The sequence below is a fragment of the Patella vulgata genome, chromosome 1 (assembly GCF_932274485.2).
Source record: "Patella vulgata chromosome 1, xgPatVulg1.2, whole genome shotgun sequence".
Classification (NCBI taxonomy): Eukaryota; Metazoa; Mollusca; class Gastropoda; family Patellidae; genus Patella; species Patella vulgata.
The window spans coordinates 37053697-37072005 of NC_065879.2; the positions used below are offsets into that span (position 1 = coordinate 37053697).

General features: G+C 34.6%; 1 protein-coding gene across 3 annotated transcripts; it reads left to right on the forward strand.

Moving 5' to 3' along the window:
* Position 1: 1 nt before the first annotated feature.
* LOC126810039 (cell division cycle 7-related protein kinase) lies at positions 2-14721 on the forward strand. 3 transcript variants are annotated; one of them, XM_056098744.1, is made up of 11 exons: positions 2-48; positions 2964-3173; positions 3649-3735; positions 4451-4586; positions 5624-5717; positions 6098-6240; positions 6975-7122; positions 7968-8281; positions 8657-8739; positions 12979-13128; positions 13947-14721. In XM_056098744.1, the coding sequence occupies exons 2-11, from the start codon at positions 3059-3061 to the stop codon at positions 14201-14203; spliced, it is 1527 nt and encodes a 508-aa protein (XP_055954719.1). In that variant the 5' UTR covers positions 2-48; positions 2964-3058; the 3' UTR covers positions 14204-14721. The 3 variants fall into 3 exon arrangements, with proteins under 3 accessions (XP_055954719.1, XP_055954716.1, XP_050390925.2); XM_056098741.1 differs by having other exon boundaries at positions 34-156; XM_050534968.2 differs by lacking the exon at positions 2-48 and adding an exon at positions 246-330.
* The last annotated feature ends 3588 nt before the right edge of the window (positions 14722-18309 follow it).

Consider the following 18309-nt stretch of genomic DNA (forward strand, 5'->3'; position numbering starts at 1 on the left):
ACCGGAAGTTTATATTAATCTGGCGCGTAATTCATTTTTTACGTGTAGGTAAGGGGGTCATTGTTTGTTGTTTTATTTTTATTAGTTGCATTAATAGTATAAAAACCTGTGAAGACAAGACGACATTGACAGCAGTTGAACGGAGTTAGTTTAGAGGTAAAGCACTGCAGTCCGTAGACTATTGACCGTAAAAAATGCTCCATATATATATATGAATGATATAATAATGTCCATTGATAATAGATAATGACCAATCCGGAATCCCGAGTCTGAGTCTAGAAGGAGTAGACTTGGCCTATCTAATCCCAGTTCTTTGGAAAACTTTCGGAGGTATATGGTTTGTGTCCTCCACTATCCGGAACTAACTTCCAAGTGGTATTAAGAGTAGACTACACTTACATGTGTACAAGTTACAGACTGAGACAGCAACATACTTTAACAATCCAGTATGAGTATCCACCGAAACTAGTCTGCAGGCAGTGGATGTTACTGTGGCTTATATTAGTGGCTAGCTTACCTGCAATTTTTAGCCGTGATAATTCTTATCTACGGCTGCAATTGATACAATATTCTAGGCTTTGTTGAGCAAGTAAAATTAGGTTCTATTGCATAATTTTCAACATATCCTCACAGTTTGCATGGAAATAAGGGATGCGGGTCTGTTCATCCCATGTCGTTTCACCCCACGTCGTTTCACCCCGGGCTGTTTCATCCCAACCTAATTTTCTATCGAGCTGTTTCATCCCCCTTGTTATTATAATAGCAGTTAATTAACTGAGTTGTATTTATTGTCGAATAAACTGTTAAACACTTACTTATTGTTCAATAAACATGTACTTTATTGTTTATTATTAAATAAACATGCAATTAATTGTTATGGATTAGTAATAAAAACATGACGTGAGAGTTGAGTTGTATTTACACATTTAAGTAAGAAGATAGATACATGAACAATTAAAATTAATTACTTTGATCTAAAGCGTTATCTAGCTATAAATATGATCGAAATTGAAAGATTATCATTCATCTTTTAGATTTATACCGAAAATAAGTAATAGTGAAGGGTGGAACACTGAAATCATAATCTTATCTTAAGCTTACCGAACAGTTTTTCGAGTAACATGACACCCTGTGATTTTAATCTGAACAGAAATTTCGCATAGCAGTTGGGTTTAATCAAATCATATAATTATACGTTAAGGTTTCACCTTTACTTCAATGGGAATTGGTTTATTATATGTTAAGCTATATACAGTACAGCTTGGGGTCAGTGTTATTGGAAATTAAGGGAGTTACAGGCCAGTAATGAGTAACTTTTATTAGTCAATTGACTACAAAACTTGCTCAAAAGAAGGCCTTAGGTTGGTCCACTACTGTGGCAAGAACAAGACGGAAGAAGATCAGTAGGGTAGCGAAGGCATTATCGCTCTTATCGGAGTGCTTGATTGACAGTCCAAAGCAAATTTGGAAGTTGTAACCAACATAACAAAACATGAATGTCCATTTGAAAAACACTCTGATTTTAAATACAAAATGTCAATTTGGCATAAAGAACTGTAAATTATCAAGAATCAATATAAATTAATTATTAATGTGCTAAGATGTATTCAAACATTTCAGCTACTGTATGTTGATTGGTTGAGATGGTAATAAGTAGCACGGCATTTCAGTCCTGCAGCATTTCGGACTCAACAGTTTGACGATGGTCACGATGGTTCAGACTTACTTGATGACTTTTCGGACTCAGTTGAATTATCAAATTATCAAAGACTGTTGAAAATTTATGGGATATATAATTTAAACATCTGTTTTTTATACGCCCACATTTTCATGTGGAGGTATATTGTGATTGCCTCTGTCCATTCATGTGTCTGTCCGTCCATTCGTGTGTCTGTTCACAGTTTGTTTGTGAACACTCTACAGGTCACAATTTTTATCCGATTTTGAAGGAACTTGAAACATAGGTCTATCTCCCAAAGATCTCAGTCCCTTTCGAAATTGGCATGTATCGGACTGTAATTTCATGAATTATAGCCCCTAATTGTACGAAAAATTACGTTTTTAGCTTGTTGACACACTAGAGGTCACAATTGTTTTTGGTGCATGCCCAACCCCCAGAGACAAAGCCACGTCCATTTTCTTTTTGTGTGTTTGTCTGTCGCCTACGGACCGCAATTCTTAATCGATTGTCTTGAAAACTTTTCATACTTATTCCTTATGCACTAAGGATGATCTCTATTATCTTTGGTGCATGCCCGACCCCCTGGAACAGGGCCACACCCAGTTTTTGGGTGTGTCTGTGTGTTGCCTCCATACTGCAATTTCTAACAAATCCTTTTGAAACTTTGCATACTTATTCCTTATACCCTATTGTTTGTAGTGCATGTTCAACCCCCAGGGACATAGCAACGTCCATTTTCTTTTTGTGTGTCACCCACAGGCTGCAATTCTTAAAGATACATTATGTAAGATTTAGATAAAGTTCGAAAATAGATAATGTAAAATGAATAATTTGAAAATTTCATTCAAATTACTCTATTGCGCCTGAAGATATTAGCCTTACTGGTTGTTCAAAGCTAAGTGTCGCTCCTCAATGTCACCTGCCCAAGTCCAAAACGTCAAGGCCATATTTTTTTGAGTTTGAAAGGTTGTAAGTCTGAAATGTTTCAGGATCGAAATGTCATGTAATCGTATAATATGTTGTTGAGGCATGCCTTGGTACTCAGAATTCTAATGTTTAGTTGATTGAGGGATTGAGAGAATTCAATTCCAACTTGTTCAATCACTTATAATATTAATATATATTTCATTAGTAGTTCCATTCAGGGGGTTGAGTGGCCGAATGATTTAATACATTCACAGTGTAAGGTTGTGTAGATATAGGGCTCAGCAAGCTTACCAAGTACTTTACAAGAACTGTATCTGAAAATATTATAATAGAATATTTATATTGTTTTCGCCAGGTTAATTAGAAGATATATTATATGAAGAACTTGAGGTGTACCAATAAATTAATTCTTCACAGAGAAACACTACAATATAATCCAAATCAGTCCATATGTCGAGTACATCTATTTTAAGTTCAATAAGTATTCCAGAAGGTGCTTATGGTCAAGAGTGTGGCATCAAAAGGCAAAGAGAATCATTCCCTTCTTCTCCAGACCCTTTACCTGGTAAGATTTGTTTTAAACTTTTATTAATAATCCAATAAATGCTCAGTAGACATAGCTTCAGTATGTGGCACAAGAATTATTGTTTGAAATTTAAAGAAGAAATGAACTCTGTATCCCATATCCCCAGTAAGTATTGTACTTAAGTTATATAAATGAAATCAGATCATGGTTCTCATATGTAGCACAATAATACAGAGGTTAAAATTACACTCGTCTACTTGTGGAATCCAAGTGATATTTTCAAATGACAAGTAGAAAAATAAGATGTTAAACCCGTTTTCCTCTCACTTTATCAACTGCTGATATTATACATGTACATGTGCCCTGTACTAACTGTACTAAATCATTTTGAGCGTTAAATAAAAAAGTACAGCAAAAATTGTTAGCAATAAGTAGTCCTCAAACAAGAATCTAACACATTCCAACATTACATAATTAATTTTCTTACCATGAAATGATTATTTTATATTTTAAGTTGATGTTCAAGAAGAAATAGATTGTTTATATGAGTTTGTACCTGAAGTATCTGAACATTTTATAGTATTAAACAAGATAGGAGAAGGTTGGTATCCATAGTATATGTATCTTATTTGTTAAATAGTAAAGTTAGCTTCATAAATACTGAATTTGGTGAATTAACATTAAACCAGTTATAATTTGTATTATAGGATTTAACTGAAAATATTTAATTAATGAAACCAACTTGTGATCCATCGCGAGCCTTGGTGGATCAGCGCGCAAGACGTCTCTACACTTGAGGTTATATGTTCGATCCCTGTGTTGGCCGGCAAAGTTCTTCAGGATTTTCTAGCATGATTCCCCTTGTCAGTGGTGCAGGATGGTGGGTCTGGCAAGGGACATTGCATAGTTGTTCGGATGGGAAACAAAACAGAGGGAGGTCCTGTGTCCACATTGGCATGCACGTAAAAGAACCCTTGACATTTGGAATAAGCTCTATAAGTAGGCTGTAGTGCTGCTGTCCGGGCAAAATTGCCCTCATAGCACACTGTATGGCATACATCCGTCTTCTTTAGCCCAGTCGAATCAGAACAGTAGGGCGTTAAACCCCATTTCATTTCATTGTGATTCATCGTTTTTCAAAACTATTATAGACCATACAGGACAAAATACAGACCAAATAAACAATACAGGAACATCTTACAAAAGGTTACAGATACTGACAGAAAGAATTAAATGAAAATTATTTGATAAGAAAATCATCTATTATCAGGGAATGTTAGAATAAGACATGTGAATTGAACTTTCTTGTATTTTAGGTACTTTCAGTTCTGTTTTCTTAGCTAAATTAAAGAAATATCCTGATGTAGAAGAGAAATTTGCTTTAAAACATATTATACCTACTAGTCATCCATCTAGAATAGAAGGGGAATTAAGATGTTTACAAGAAATAGGGTAAGCTCACAAAATGTTCAATGAATAAAAATTGATGGATGAGTGATAAAGTGTCATGGTTGTGATATTGCTCTTCTCCATGACCTGTTTCCTTACACAGCTAAAGACCCTCTGTGCAAAAGCGAATCATAGTTAAAAATGACCTGGTTCATAATGTGAATGTCAAATCTCTCTCATTTGTATACCAGTCTTATGAAGCTCAGACCAAAATCTTTGAAGGTAGAGATGACAGGGATCAAGAATTTAGTTCAATAGAAGGCTTGATCTCGCTTTAACTCAGTAAATCTTATCAAGCCCTTCACATAATACCCTGCATATTTCAGCACTGATTTCGATTTGCCACCGATCTAGCTTTCCAGCTAAAATGTCTACCTGTGATAATAGAGTTGCAAAGTTCAAGGTTCGTTCAATGTCAAGGTTTCCGTGGAGGTCGCCATGTTTCATTTGAGTGTGTTTGTGTCACAACCTCTGATTGGCACTAATTTTGATTGGCCACCGACCTAGCTTTCCAGCTAAAATGTCTACCTGTGATAATCGAGTTGCAAAGTTCAAAGGTTCGTTCAATGTCAAGGTTTCCGTGGTGGTCGCCATGTTTGATTTCAGTGTGTTTGTGTCACAACCTCTGATTGGACTCTACTGTTCACATGTCTGCGGTAAAAGGGAGATAATGTAACTATTAGTTCGAAAATTGTATACCAGTCTAGCGACATCTAGATGTTTTAAAACTCGCAGTGGTTGCTTCAGGAACATGGTAATTGAATCCAAATAATTTTGAAAAATGAAAAGTAGATAAAAAAAAAAATCTACCCCTGAGATGAGATGTTTTTACATTAAGCTCCATTGAAATAGGACTTGCCTTTACTAGCATATAAATCTAGCAACTTTATATTTTAAAAGAACAAGAATATACTGTAAGTGACAATAATTTTACATTATTTCACTTTATGATATTGGAATTTTTGTGTACAAGTAGTTAATTAAATAATGTTATATTTTTGTACATAGATAACTAAATAATGTGATTATTTTGTTTACAGTGGATGTGATAATGTTATGGGTGTAGAATTATGTCTAAGGAACAGAGATCACGTTGTTATAGTGATGCCATATTTCCCACATGAAAAATTCCAGGTATGCAAAAATTCATTTTACATGAATGAAACTAAGATAATGTGCTTTTACTATGTCAACTTTTTGTTTGCCGAGAGTTTAAATTGTGGCACTGATTTTAACACTTAAGCTAATGAAAAGGCAATATCCCATATATATATATATATATATATATATATTAAATCTATAAGACCTGAGATCCTTTTCTGTAAAGCATGAAGCAATATATATTCCTATTGTACAATTTAACTGAATTATTTATCCAAGCAACATAAATTATTAGCAGTGTGAAACCTGTCAAATATATTCTGATACTAAGTATACCCTGTCTGGTGTATGATACATGTCAGTAAAAGTATTAGACTGTGACTAATTGGGATACTGGTATATTATTATTGTAGAATTATGTAATGAACATGAGTACAGCAGAGGTAAAGAATTATATGAAGAATTTATTATTATCATTACAACGAGTACATCAGTTTGATGTTATACATAGAGATGTTAAACCTAGTAATTTTTTATATAATCGAAATACAAAACAGTACGTACTTACTTTATTATTTGGAGATTTGTATGCACATGTCTGCCTTTCAATCTAGAATTTGTTTTTTCACAGTAACTTGATGAAATAGACATCGACACACTAACTGCTCAACTTGTGTCGAGATAACACATATTTTTTACATGTCGGCCGTGAAAGTTCATCAGAATTTTCCATCATGGTTCCCCCTTGTCAGTGGTGCAGGACAGAGGGTCTTGCAAAGGACAACATATAGTCAGTCCAATGGGACGGAAAACCGAGGTCTGGTGTAGACATTGGCTTGCACGTAAAAGATCCCTTGACAGTAGGCCCTAGCGTTGCTCATAGCACACTCTATGGCATATGCCCTTCTTCATTAGCCCAGTCAGAGCAGAACAGTAGGATGTTAAACCCCATTTCATTTCATATTTTTTACTCAGTTTTCTATAAACCTGGCATTAAAGATAACAAAATAGCCATGATCTTCATCTAATGCTATTCCATAACCTTTATTTTAAACTTTGATTTTAACACCCGACCAGAACGGGTTAATTCAACAGTGTTTTATATACCCGACATCTGCCATATTGTGCAAGAATATTAAACTAAAAATCGATTGTTAATGATGGATAGATCAGAATGTCTATAAACACAATCACTGCTACGTCTACTTTTTACTTTCTTTTGTTTAAACAAGAAAGATTACTTTATGGCACGATCCCTAATATAATATATCAAGTATATTCTATTTTCAGATATGCTCTGGTAGATTTTGGATTAGCTCATAAAGCTCCTGTTTTACTCAAATCTGATAATGCAGGTGGTGAAAAGATAGATGAAAAAACATGTTTACGACAACCTCTGTCCCCCACGAAAGTTTCCAATAAAATGATCACATCAAAGGTAGATTTAATAGATATTGAACTCCCTTTCACTGAAAACCATTTGAAGTGATATGTAAACATGCAAAAACATTTTGAAGAAAAAGCACAAATGCCAGATGCGGATGTATATTGCCCTCGCGTCTGTCCGCCCCTCGTCCAAATTAGTGAGATGAAGAAGCCTATTTAATTTCAATAATTTCCGTTAATTACTATTAGAGTTATGTCCCTTGTTTAACTTTGTTGCACATTACGTCTAGAGTTATGGCCCTTGTTTCACTTTGTCCAACCTTGTCAATGCTCAACCGACAAATTTTATCATACGATCTGTTAGAAATTTATATGCATCATTTAGATTAGTGAAACGAGAAGTTTATTTAATTTCAGCAATTTCCGTCAATTACTTCTAGATTTATGGCTCTTGTTTTACTGTGACCCCTGTGAATGTTCGATCTGTATGAAATTTATATGCATTATTTAAATTAGTAAAACGAAAAAGCCTGTAAATTACTTCCAGAGTTAAGGCCCTTGTTTCAGTTTGTATAACCTTGTGACCCTCAAACGATGAAAATTATAATATGATCTGTATGAAATTGTCTTGTAAATGCCCCCAATTACCTACAAAAGAATAAGTATGCGACAACCCTTGTCGACCAGTTGGACAATTTAACTGCTGTGGGTGTATGTTTCGTTGCCTGGCAACATACCTTTGCATTTATTATTAATATTATTTTGCTCTAGATAGAATTTACGATGTAGAGAAATTGAATTTCAAGGAAATATTTTAAAAAATTGAGCAATATTGCTGTTTCAATATAGATTAAAACTATACAATATCTTTTATTAATTGTATTTTTGTTTCTGCAGGGTGAAAGTTTATCATCAAAAGAAATCTCTAATAAAAATAGTCGATTGGGATCAAGAGAGAACAAAGTGACCCCACAGATAAAGAAATGGTCAGCTAATCATAAGCCATACACACCTCCTACACCCAACATGGATTCTTTAGCTTTTACCAAAAATGTCAAATCACCCAGGCGATATCTTCTCGCTAAAAGAGCTCTTATGGTTAAAGATAAAGAAGTCACATCACAGTCAAGAGTTTCAAGTAACGGTGCTATGGCAACCAATACGTGCCACTGCCATGGTCAGCCTATGATATGTAGTATTTGTACATCTAGGTAAATATGTATGACAAAAAGGTTGATTTTATATTATATTAGCTTGTTGTATTCTGAAGGCCTACAAATTGCTAATGCCTTTTTTAAAATAGAAAATGAAATCCAAAAAAGAAAATTTTAATAGAGACAGACCTATTTTACATTTGATGAACAGACATTCATATACAGAGGGTTTGAATAGAATCTGGAAGTACAGGTACAGAAGATTCATGTTTATGATTGAGCACTGTTACATGTTGCCAAGAATTTGTTTTTGAAGGGTTTTGCAATTGGTACTGATCATAAAGAAATGTGTTAACAAATATCAGGAATCTAGATATGGTAATTATATTTATGATTGCTACAATAGTAATATATATCTTATTATATTAACAGAAGTAACCAGACAGCACCTAGAGCGGGTACACCCGGTTTTAGATCACCAGAAGTTTTAATGAAATATCCTGATCAAACAACAGGTACATATTTATATACTCCCATATTTATGTGTAAATAAATGAGAACTCAAATGAGTTTCAATTTGAACAAGATTTATCATTTACACATTCCAATGTGTGAACACGATTTCATTAGCTCTGACTTCTCTCTCCATACTAAACTTACCTGCCTGTCTACAGTTAGCTCCGCTTGAGAACAGACACTAAGCTTGTTGACCGACACTCAAGAATTATGAGCAGTTTTAATTCTGCTTCCATGTTTATTTAGTCTATATGCGTACACCAGATTTGAAACAGAGTAGAACCCACATTACAAAACAAGATACTAATTTTTGGATATGGAGGCAGATATTTATCAAAAAAATTTGGAATACGGCGACAGATATTTATTCTGGGAGTGTGAAGTAGATGGATCACTATGTACAGAATGTTCTCTCTCCTTACATATGGTATTTCCCAGCGAACTAATCCTTACTTGACCACTACAATTTCCAAATCTAAACAGGCAAACACACATCTACTGTCTGAGTCTTGGTAAATTTTAAACGGATTTCTTCGATTATGAACAAACTACTTAACTTTGGTTATTATAAACTTACCTGTGTGTTTGTAATGAACTCCCGTTCGATAAAATCCATTGCACAACTAATTATAATAACGATGAAAACAAGTTCTCTCTTGAAAAATTGAAATATAACAAACTTTTCCCAGAGAAAAATACCAATATGGAAGATGGTTACGTCACTCTGCGGAAGATATTATTTCGTATTAGGGGTGACAGCATAGGAAATTCAAGTACAATTACGACAAGAATCCATGACCACTCGGACCAAAGACCACTCGGTTCAAGACCAGTCGGACCAACTGATAGACCACTCAGCCCAAACAAATAGACTACCCGGACCATACAAAAAGACTATTCGGACCCAACAGAAAGACGACTCGGACCAATAATAAAGTGTTGTTTTAATAAATTGATAATTGCGTTTGTTTTAAAGGGACAATAACACTCTTGCTGGCTTGAAAGCTCCAGAAAATAAATAATATCTCTATCTAAGTACTAGATGTTTAAGTGTCCTACCTGTTGTGTAAATTATCCATTACATCCTATTTTACTTGTCCAGAGGGTTCGAAAATATTTTTAAATTGAAGTTTCATTTGAAAAGGTTTATGTTAGACGTTTCAAACCATTATGTTGAATATTTCAAAAATTTTAAATGAGGTGTGTTAAGATGAAATTTGTATCATCAATTAATTGAAATATTCTAAAATAGTACAATTTGTTGACCAGAATAAAGATTGGGACATATTATTCAGTTCAGTTAACGCATCAAGGGCGGATAACTTGAAAACGTGTCTCTCTCTCCCCCCCCCCCCCATATATAGTAACCCAGGGGTTAGTGGGGTAGAACGGAATGAAACCACTGGGGATACCGCGAATGTGGAAAAAGTAAAATTAGGCTATCAGACAAGAACAGTATACCCGTATATGTAGAAACTGTCAAAAGTCTGGACATACCGAGTCTCATTGCAAGAGTAAATAAGAAAAATTAGATTGATAACGGTGAGAGTAACCTCATTGAAACGTTGCAGTTAATAAACCTAGTGAATGTCATCCATAAAGCTGTCTGTTATTATATATCACTTTCACTAAATGCCTTTCAAAGACAACATAAAGAAGATAGGATATTTATAGTTTATACATGACTTTATTTTTACGAGTATCCGTGCAATCAGTGATATTTTAATTGTGAAGAAAATTTGATAGACTGGCGATCAATGGTTTCCATATAAATCTCCTATGTAATTGCCTTCAATTGATATTTTTCGTCGCCCAAACCCACATACGATCAAAAATGATCGCGCTGTCAAACTATCTTTCAATGTTAACCAACCCCCGCAACAGGTATATTGGAATCGACCAATACGTCACGAAGACATTGTTGACATCGACTCTGTCGAAATTACAAGTAAATTTTCAAATTTTTCAAGAGAGAACTTGTTCTCATCGTTGTGATAATTAGTTGTGCAATGGATTTTATCGAACAGGAGTTCATTACAAACACACAGGTAAGTTTATAATAACCAAAGTTAAGTAGTTTGTTCATAATCGAAGAAATCCGTTTAAAATTTACGATGGTTCACACAGTAGTACCATTCTACCACCTACCATTTCATGAACAGTCTACAAATAGTTTTAGCAGCAAATGTTCATAACAATTTGACACTAGTCCAGCTACTCATATTTTCCTCTCTGTTTTTTATACGCCCATATGGAAATGTGGACGTATATTGCCGTCGCCCTTGTCCGTCCGTCGTCCTCCTCAATTTCTTGTGAACACTCTACCTCCAAAAGTTATTATCCGATTGTTTTAAAATTGATATATGTGGTTTACATTAGTGAGATGAAGAAGCCTATTTAATTTCAAATTATGGCTAGAGTTATGGCCCTTGTTGAACGTTGTGAACTCTATTAGGCCAAAAGTTATCATTTGATCTTTGTGAAATTTATATGCAGTATTTAAATTAGTGAAACGAAGAAAGCTATTGAATTTCAGCAATTTCCGTCAATTACTTCTAGAGTTATGGCTGATCTGTATGAAATTTACATGGCCCCTGTTTCACTTTGTTGCACTTTGTGAACGCTCTAACCTCTAATGTTATCTGCCGATCTGTATGAAATTTATATGTGCCATTTAAGTTAGTAAAAAGAACAATCCTACTGAATTTCAGCAATTTCCGTTGATTACGTCTAGAATTATGGCTTGTTTCACTTTATTGAACCTTGTGAATGCTCTAACGCCGAAAGTTTATCATCCGATCTTTGTGTAATTTATATGCATTATTTAAATTAGTGAAACCACAAAGCCTATTGAATTTCACCAATTTACAATAATTACTTCTAGAGTTATGGCCCTTGTTTGATGAAAGTTATCATCCGATATGTATGAAATTTATATGCATCATTTAAATTTGAATTTCAGCAATTTCCGTCAATAATTTCTAGAGTTATGGCGATTGTGAACCTTGTGAACATTTGAATGACAAAAGTGATCATCTGATCTGTATGAAAATTATATGCATTATTTAAATTAGTAAAACGAAAAAGCCTGTCAAATTTCAACAATTTTTGTAGATTACTTCCAGAGTTGAGACCCTTGTTTCAGTTTGTAGAACTTTGTGAACCCTCAAACGACAAAATTTATAATCTGATCTGTATGGAACTGTCTTGTAAAGGCCCCCATTTACCGACAAAGGAATAAATATGTTTCGTTGCCTGGCAACCTATCTTTTTTTCGGTGAGATGTATTTTGTCTTGAATTGAGCTACTCATATTTTCCTCTCTGTTTTGTTTTTTTGGTGAGATGTATTTTGTCTTGAATTGAGCTACTCATATTTTCCTCTCTGTTTTTTTTTTCGGGGAGATGTATTTTGTCTTGAATTGAGCAGATAATACAGTAAACTTCGCATAAGTCGGATCTAAATGGACTGACCAATTTTATCCGAGTTATGCGAAGACCTAGTTCAGCTCTGAATGTAGGTACATTCAGGAACCGTCCTATTGAATCCTTGTTGAAATAAAATCAATTCCCAGTCAATTTTACTGGGCAACTTTTTACTGCTAAACACTCGTGTGTCAGTCTCTGTGAACACCTGAACAATGTAATGAAACATTTTAGTGAGAAGATAAGACCTTGCTTACCTCGCTAGAGTCAGTATGTGCAACACAACATGCTGTTAAAAATGCGTCCCCTTCTGCTAAACGGCTTTGGCGGACGCCATTGAGGTCTAGATGTGGGGTGGCGTACGGATTTATGTGCCTCGGCCATGTAAGATGAAACGAAATTTTGGTAAGCTGGGGGGGGGGGAAAATTAGAATCGTTGAAAAGCTGAGAAACTTTAGTCAATTATTGTTTGCCTAGCCCAATTACCATCAAATTTTTTCAAAAATTCCAATTTCGTTTCGTCTTATATGGCCATATGGCACTGTATTTGGATTTCAATGGCGTCAGCCAGGCCGTTTGGCGGAGGGGGAGTATTTTTAACAGCATGTTGTGAACATACTGCCAATCCGTCTTAGGTGAAGGAAAAAAGCCAGAATTAGATCAAATGGACCGAAAAACGTGCCAGATCAAAGGGTCCAAACGATTTTATCCGAGTCGAGCAAAGATCCGACTTATACGAATCTGACTTATGCAAGGTTTACTGTATAACATAAAAACAAATTTGCAACAACATTTTCATTGTTATTTATTTCAGCTGTAGATATATGGTCAGCTGGTGTAATATTTTTGTCTTTACTAAGTGGAAGATATCCTTTTTTTCGTGCAAATGATGATGTTACTGCTTTAGCTCAGATTGTTAGTATTTTTGGCAGCGAAGAAGTCAAAACGGCTTCAAAGTCATTTGGTGAGTAATTAACTAAAGGCATTTATTTCCTTTTATTGTGTGGTTGTTTGACTTTGATATGGTAGAATGGCACCTGTAGCCACTAAAAAGGTTTAATGTTGGCGCGACATATCGTTGAATCGATCTATCACGATTCACCTTCTCACGATTCGCTTATTGAATTACAAGTCGATATATCGCGATTCTTTTTTATGTTTTTTTTTGCTTCATAATCATGTCACACATTATCATAAACACTCTTAAATTGTTTTGGTCCTTATTTTAATCAACATCAATATTGTGATATAAAACAGTTTTATTTCCTTGACATCGGTAGGACTAAAAATATCAATTATTCATTTATCCTGATGTTTTCTTGGTAAATATTGACCTGATTATGAATCGTGATACAAATCGTATCGTAGCACCTGACTTCAGTGGCAATACCCAGCACTAAAACGGTTAGCAATCATTGTAGTCTGTGCCCATAACAAAATTCCCATCCAAACATGCTGTTTTTGACCTGACCCTCGGTTCTTCACCACAGCGCTGGAAAATTCAGGGAAGCTTTGTCTACAAGACCGGGATCGAACCCCTGACCTCCTGGTTATGGCCCTCGACATTAAATGTTTTGTATGCAAAGCGTTAGTATAGGGCAGAACTAGAAGCCAAACAAATTTTAATGATTTCTGATAAGTACTTAATGGCCAATGGGTTGTTACTCGTAATCAGATTTTAGTGTGTTATAAATGTTTTCATTACTGACAAAAGAAAAAATATGCGACAACTATGTTTCGTTGCCTGGCAACCTGTCTTCACGTTTTTATTTTGTTTTTCAGGTAAAATATTAGTATGTAATCCACCTACCTCAGCTCTTAATCTACAAACCTTATGTAATAAATTACGTTCAGTCGCACCCTTCAGATCATCTAAACATCAACGTAAAGACATGTCACAAAATAAAGAAAATATTAAAGACTGGGAAAATATTTCCTCAAATGCTTTTAATTTATTGTTTAAATTATTGGATTTAAATCCAAAAACAAGAATAACAGCAGAAATGGCATTGAAGCATCCTTATTTTAACAGCAGTTAACAAGAAATGTATTTAGCAGTTTGAAAAAATAGTGTTTGTCAATTGTCTCTGAAGACAAATGATCTATATAAAGCTCAATTTTATTTTCTCTCAAATGAAATAATTATTTGAATGTTAAAATTGGGAAGTTTTAAATGTAATTATTAAGAATTTTAATAGAAAATGAAATATTAGCAGATTGGTGGATTGTTACATTGATGACATTTGCAAATGACACAATATTAAAAATTTCAAACTTATTATTTCACGACTTAGAAATAAAATCTGAGAAGAAAATATAAAAATAAAAATTCGATAGAATTAATTTATATGACCTTAAATTATTATTACAGATATTCAAATTTTAAACTTTTATTTCATCGTCAGATGCAAATTTTGTCAAAAGATAAACTACATGTCTTGTAAATAGTCTGGTATTACAAAGGAAAGGGTGAAACAAAAGTTTATATAATTTTGACAATGAATTTTCAGTGTTATATTACAAATAACATCTAGACAGTAAATTATTTTTTCAACAAGTTATTGTTATATTCTTTTCAACATAGATAGTGGGAGCCACGGTGAATACCTCACTGGCTTACTAAGCAGCAGTTCCTTCGTTATTACAGACATCAGACTGCATTGCATATAACCCATTTTCCTAAGATTGTTTACACTGGATACTAATTGCTATTGGTAATGGTACCTACAGAAACTTGTCTGTGGTCAAGTCCACATACTTTCACCCCAATTTCTCATTTTGTTTTCATGGAATTTATTGCCATCAATTGTTCACCATTATTCCTAGAATACTTTGATTTATCTCACTCTCCATAAAAATGGGTTTCTTAACTTCACCGAGATTGTTGTTAAAAAGTAATTAATGAGCACAAGTTGAACCATGATTAGAATCTATACGGAATGTAAAAACCCTATCTGTTAAAATCTAAAATGTTTTAACCTATGCTCATCGTCCAAACTCCAGCAAATGGCAGTATTTTTATATGCCCGTAATTCTGAATGATTATCTTGGAACTTGGTATACTTATTCCTTATACCCTAAGGACGGCAACTATTGATTTTGGTACTTGGATCCCCGCCACACACACACTTTTGTCCACAGGCTGCAGTTCAGAATGAATCTACCTGGAACTTGGCATATTTATTTCTGTAATAAACAACTATTTATTTTGGTACATGTCCTGACCCCCAGGGGTGTGGTACCACATCCAATTTTTTGTCTGTAAATACTCTACAGGTTGCTATAATTAACAGATTTTGTTCAAATTCAGCGTATCAATCATTTCAATAACAGGGTGGAGCCTATTTATATTGTTCCAAATCCAACCCCCAGGGGCAGAGCCATGCCCAAGGCTGCATTCCTGAATGGATCATCTTGGAACTTTGTCTATTTATTCCTTATACCGTAAAGACAGCAACTATTTATTTTAGTGTATGCCCCGATCCCCTGGGGCGGTGTCACACCTATTTTTTTGTTAATATTTGGTCTCAAAATTTGGCAAAACAAACCCAAAGCGTAGCCTTTTTTGCCTCTTGTTATATTACAGTCATTGCAGCTATTTTATATTTCATGCTCTTCACTTTAAAAAGTACCATATCAATGAAAGCAGGAATGTGGACATATATTGCAGCGTTAGCGATGCTCTAGAGGAGCTAAACCTGTAACTCTATTTATGCACAATATTCAATATTAAATATATGAATTAAAGAGTTATCTTGCCGTGAAAATACGGTATCCTAATATCCCACATTTAAGACACGTGATTATTTTGAAATCGGTACAGGAGTCCTGTACTCTTGTGGGTTTTTTGTTGCCATTAGTAATGAACAAAACAAAACATATCCTACAAGACAATGCAGAAATAATTAGTTATGTGATCTTTTGTACAATCAGGGGCCATTATCCAGGAAGTTAGGTCATAAAAGACAGCCTGTTAATTAACTGCCGACGACCATCAAAATTTTCTAAAAAAAAAACATTAACACAATCCAGAATAGGGACTATTATTTTTTTGCACACACATAAAATCTTAAATATTTATGATTATAAATTCCATAAAGATTGAAGATTTTACGTTGGTGCAAATGTAATAGTCCCTATTCTGAATTGTGTTAATAATATCTTGTATTTTGAGAACAGTCGGCGGTTTCTGTTTGTCGTCGGCGGTAACCAGAGGTGAAAAGGCACCCTGTTTTCTCCGGTTTCCTCACACAAGCAAGTTTGGAAGTAGTAACCAAATCCACCATTATTTTAAATCATATGATAATAATTTATATCGATATTTGATAATACATGTATACCGTTCTTTATGCTAAATTGTCATTTATAATTTAAAATCGTAACGCTTTTGTGTCAAAATCCCCCCTCAAACAAAATACGATTTCTCAGCAAGTTTGGATGGTGTACCAAGGGACATAACTCGTGCATTGCACGAAATCACTTGCTTGGAAATTGCATTTTGAAGCAAAAATGTTATGAGTTTAAATTAGAAATGACAATTTGGCATAAAGAATGGTATATTATCAAATATTGACATAAAATATTATTTTATGAGTTGAAAATAATGGTGGATTTGGGTGTTTTGGGTAAATCGTGCTACCGAAATTTCATTGCTTCGCGGCTCAAAATGTTCTCAGACACTCTGGACTAATGAATTTGCTATTACAGATGGCTTAGGCCTACCAAAGATGCCTGACACATATATTTTCCACGTCAACATCACTTTATGTTTAACATTTTAATTTTCACGGGGATAGGGGTGTTTAGGCGAACGCACGATCTCCTTGGGCTACACAAACTTTAGCTCCACTGCGCCTATTAGGCCTAATTATGATTTCATATACTTTTAGATATTTAATGTGTATCTTTTTGTTATGTTAAGGCCAATATATTTTTTATATCTTCCCTTTAGTGTATAATTAGTTGTGTAATAAAGCAATAATTTGTGAAACGTGAAATAATGATACTATAGTCTATGACCGAGCGGAATCTCTCACCCGGACTCGAAATGAAATTAACAAACATATTCCTAGGTTATATATCTCGAAAAGCCAGTATAGGAGGCTTCTGGAATTTTACAGTCTAATAGTTTGTTCATCCCTTGATTCTCTGTGAAATAAAAAAAAAACATTTTGCCACAAAAGCTGGTTTGTGTATTTTGAGATGCAGCTTGAGCTTACCCTTTGTTTATTGAGCCCACGAACCTCGCCTCGAATCCGGGTGGCGCTAGGAACTTTGCGATGATAAAACCTGATACGCCAACATAAAAAGTTAATGAAATTTGGCTTATTCATACCTTATGCATCTGTCGAGTTGGTGAAATAAAGATCTTGGAGCCATCAAAGCTAGTTTAGGGGTTATTGTGTGTGCAGTGAGCCTACCCTAACCCGATTCCCCCATATTTTTAGTATGTTTTACGGGTTATATATCTCGAAAAGCCAGCATAGGAGGCTTCTGAAATTTTGAAGTCTAGTATTTTATTCATCCCTTGATTCTGTGAAATAAAAATTATTTTGCCACCAAAGCTGGTTTGGGCGCTTTGAGATCCAGCGTGAGCGTACCCTTACCCTTTGTTTATTGAGCCCACGAACCTCGCCTGGAATCCGGGTGCTAGAAACTTTGCGATGATATAAATCGAAACGCTAACATAGAAAGTTAATAAAATTTGGCATGTTCATACATTGTGCATCTGTCGATTTGGTGAAATAAAAATCTTGTAACCACCGAAGCTAGTTTAGAAGTAATTGTGTACGCTGCAGTGAGCCTACCCTAACCTGATTCCCCCATATCTTTGTATGTTTACGGTAATATATCTCGAAAGGCCGGCATATATAGGAGGCAACTGGAATTTTGCAGTCTGGTAGTTTATGTATCCCTTGACTCTGTGAAATATAAACTTTTTTCGATATTTTAGTATGTTTACGGTAATTATTTTTGTGTGGGGGGCGGGAAGGAGTCTATTATATATACACTTTGCATTAATATGTCTTGAAATGTTTTTTTTTCTAATATAATTTAGGTTTTTGTTGACGCTAGGAATATTTTTGTTAACTTCATTTCGAATCCGGGTGCTGGAATATGGTGAGAGATTCCGCTCGGTGGTACC

Bases quoted from the DNA above. Each gene is read 5' to 3' on its own strand.
- LOC126810039 (XM_056098744.1), top strand. From the start codon at position 3,059: ATGTCGAGTACATCTATTTTAAGTTCAATAAGTATTCCAGAAGGTGCT. The intron at 5,718-6,097 runs GTATGCAAAAAT...TTATTATTGTAG, and splicing joins TCCCACATGAAAAATTCCAG to AATTATGTAATGAACATGAG. The intron at 6,241-6,974 runs GTACGTACTTAC...TTCTATTTTCAG, and splicing joins TATAATCGAAATACAAAACA to ATATGCTCTGGTAGATTTTG.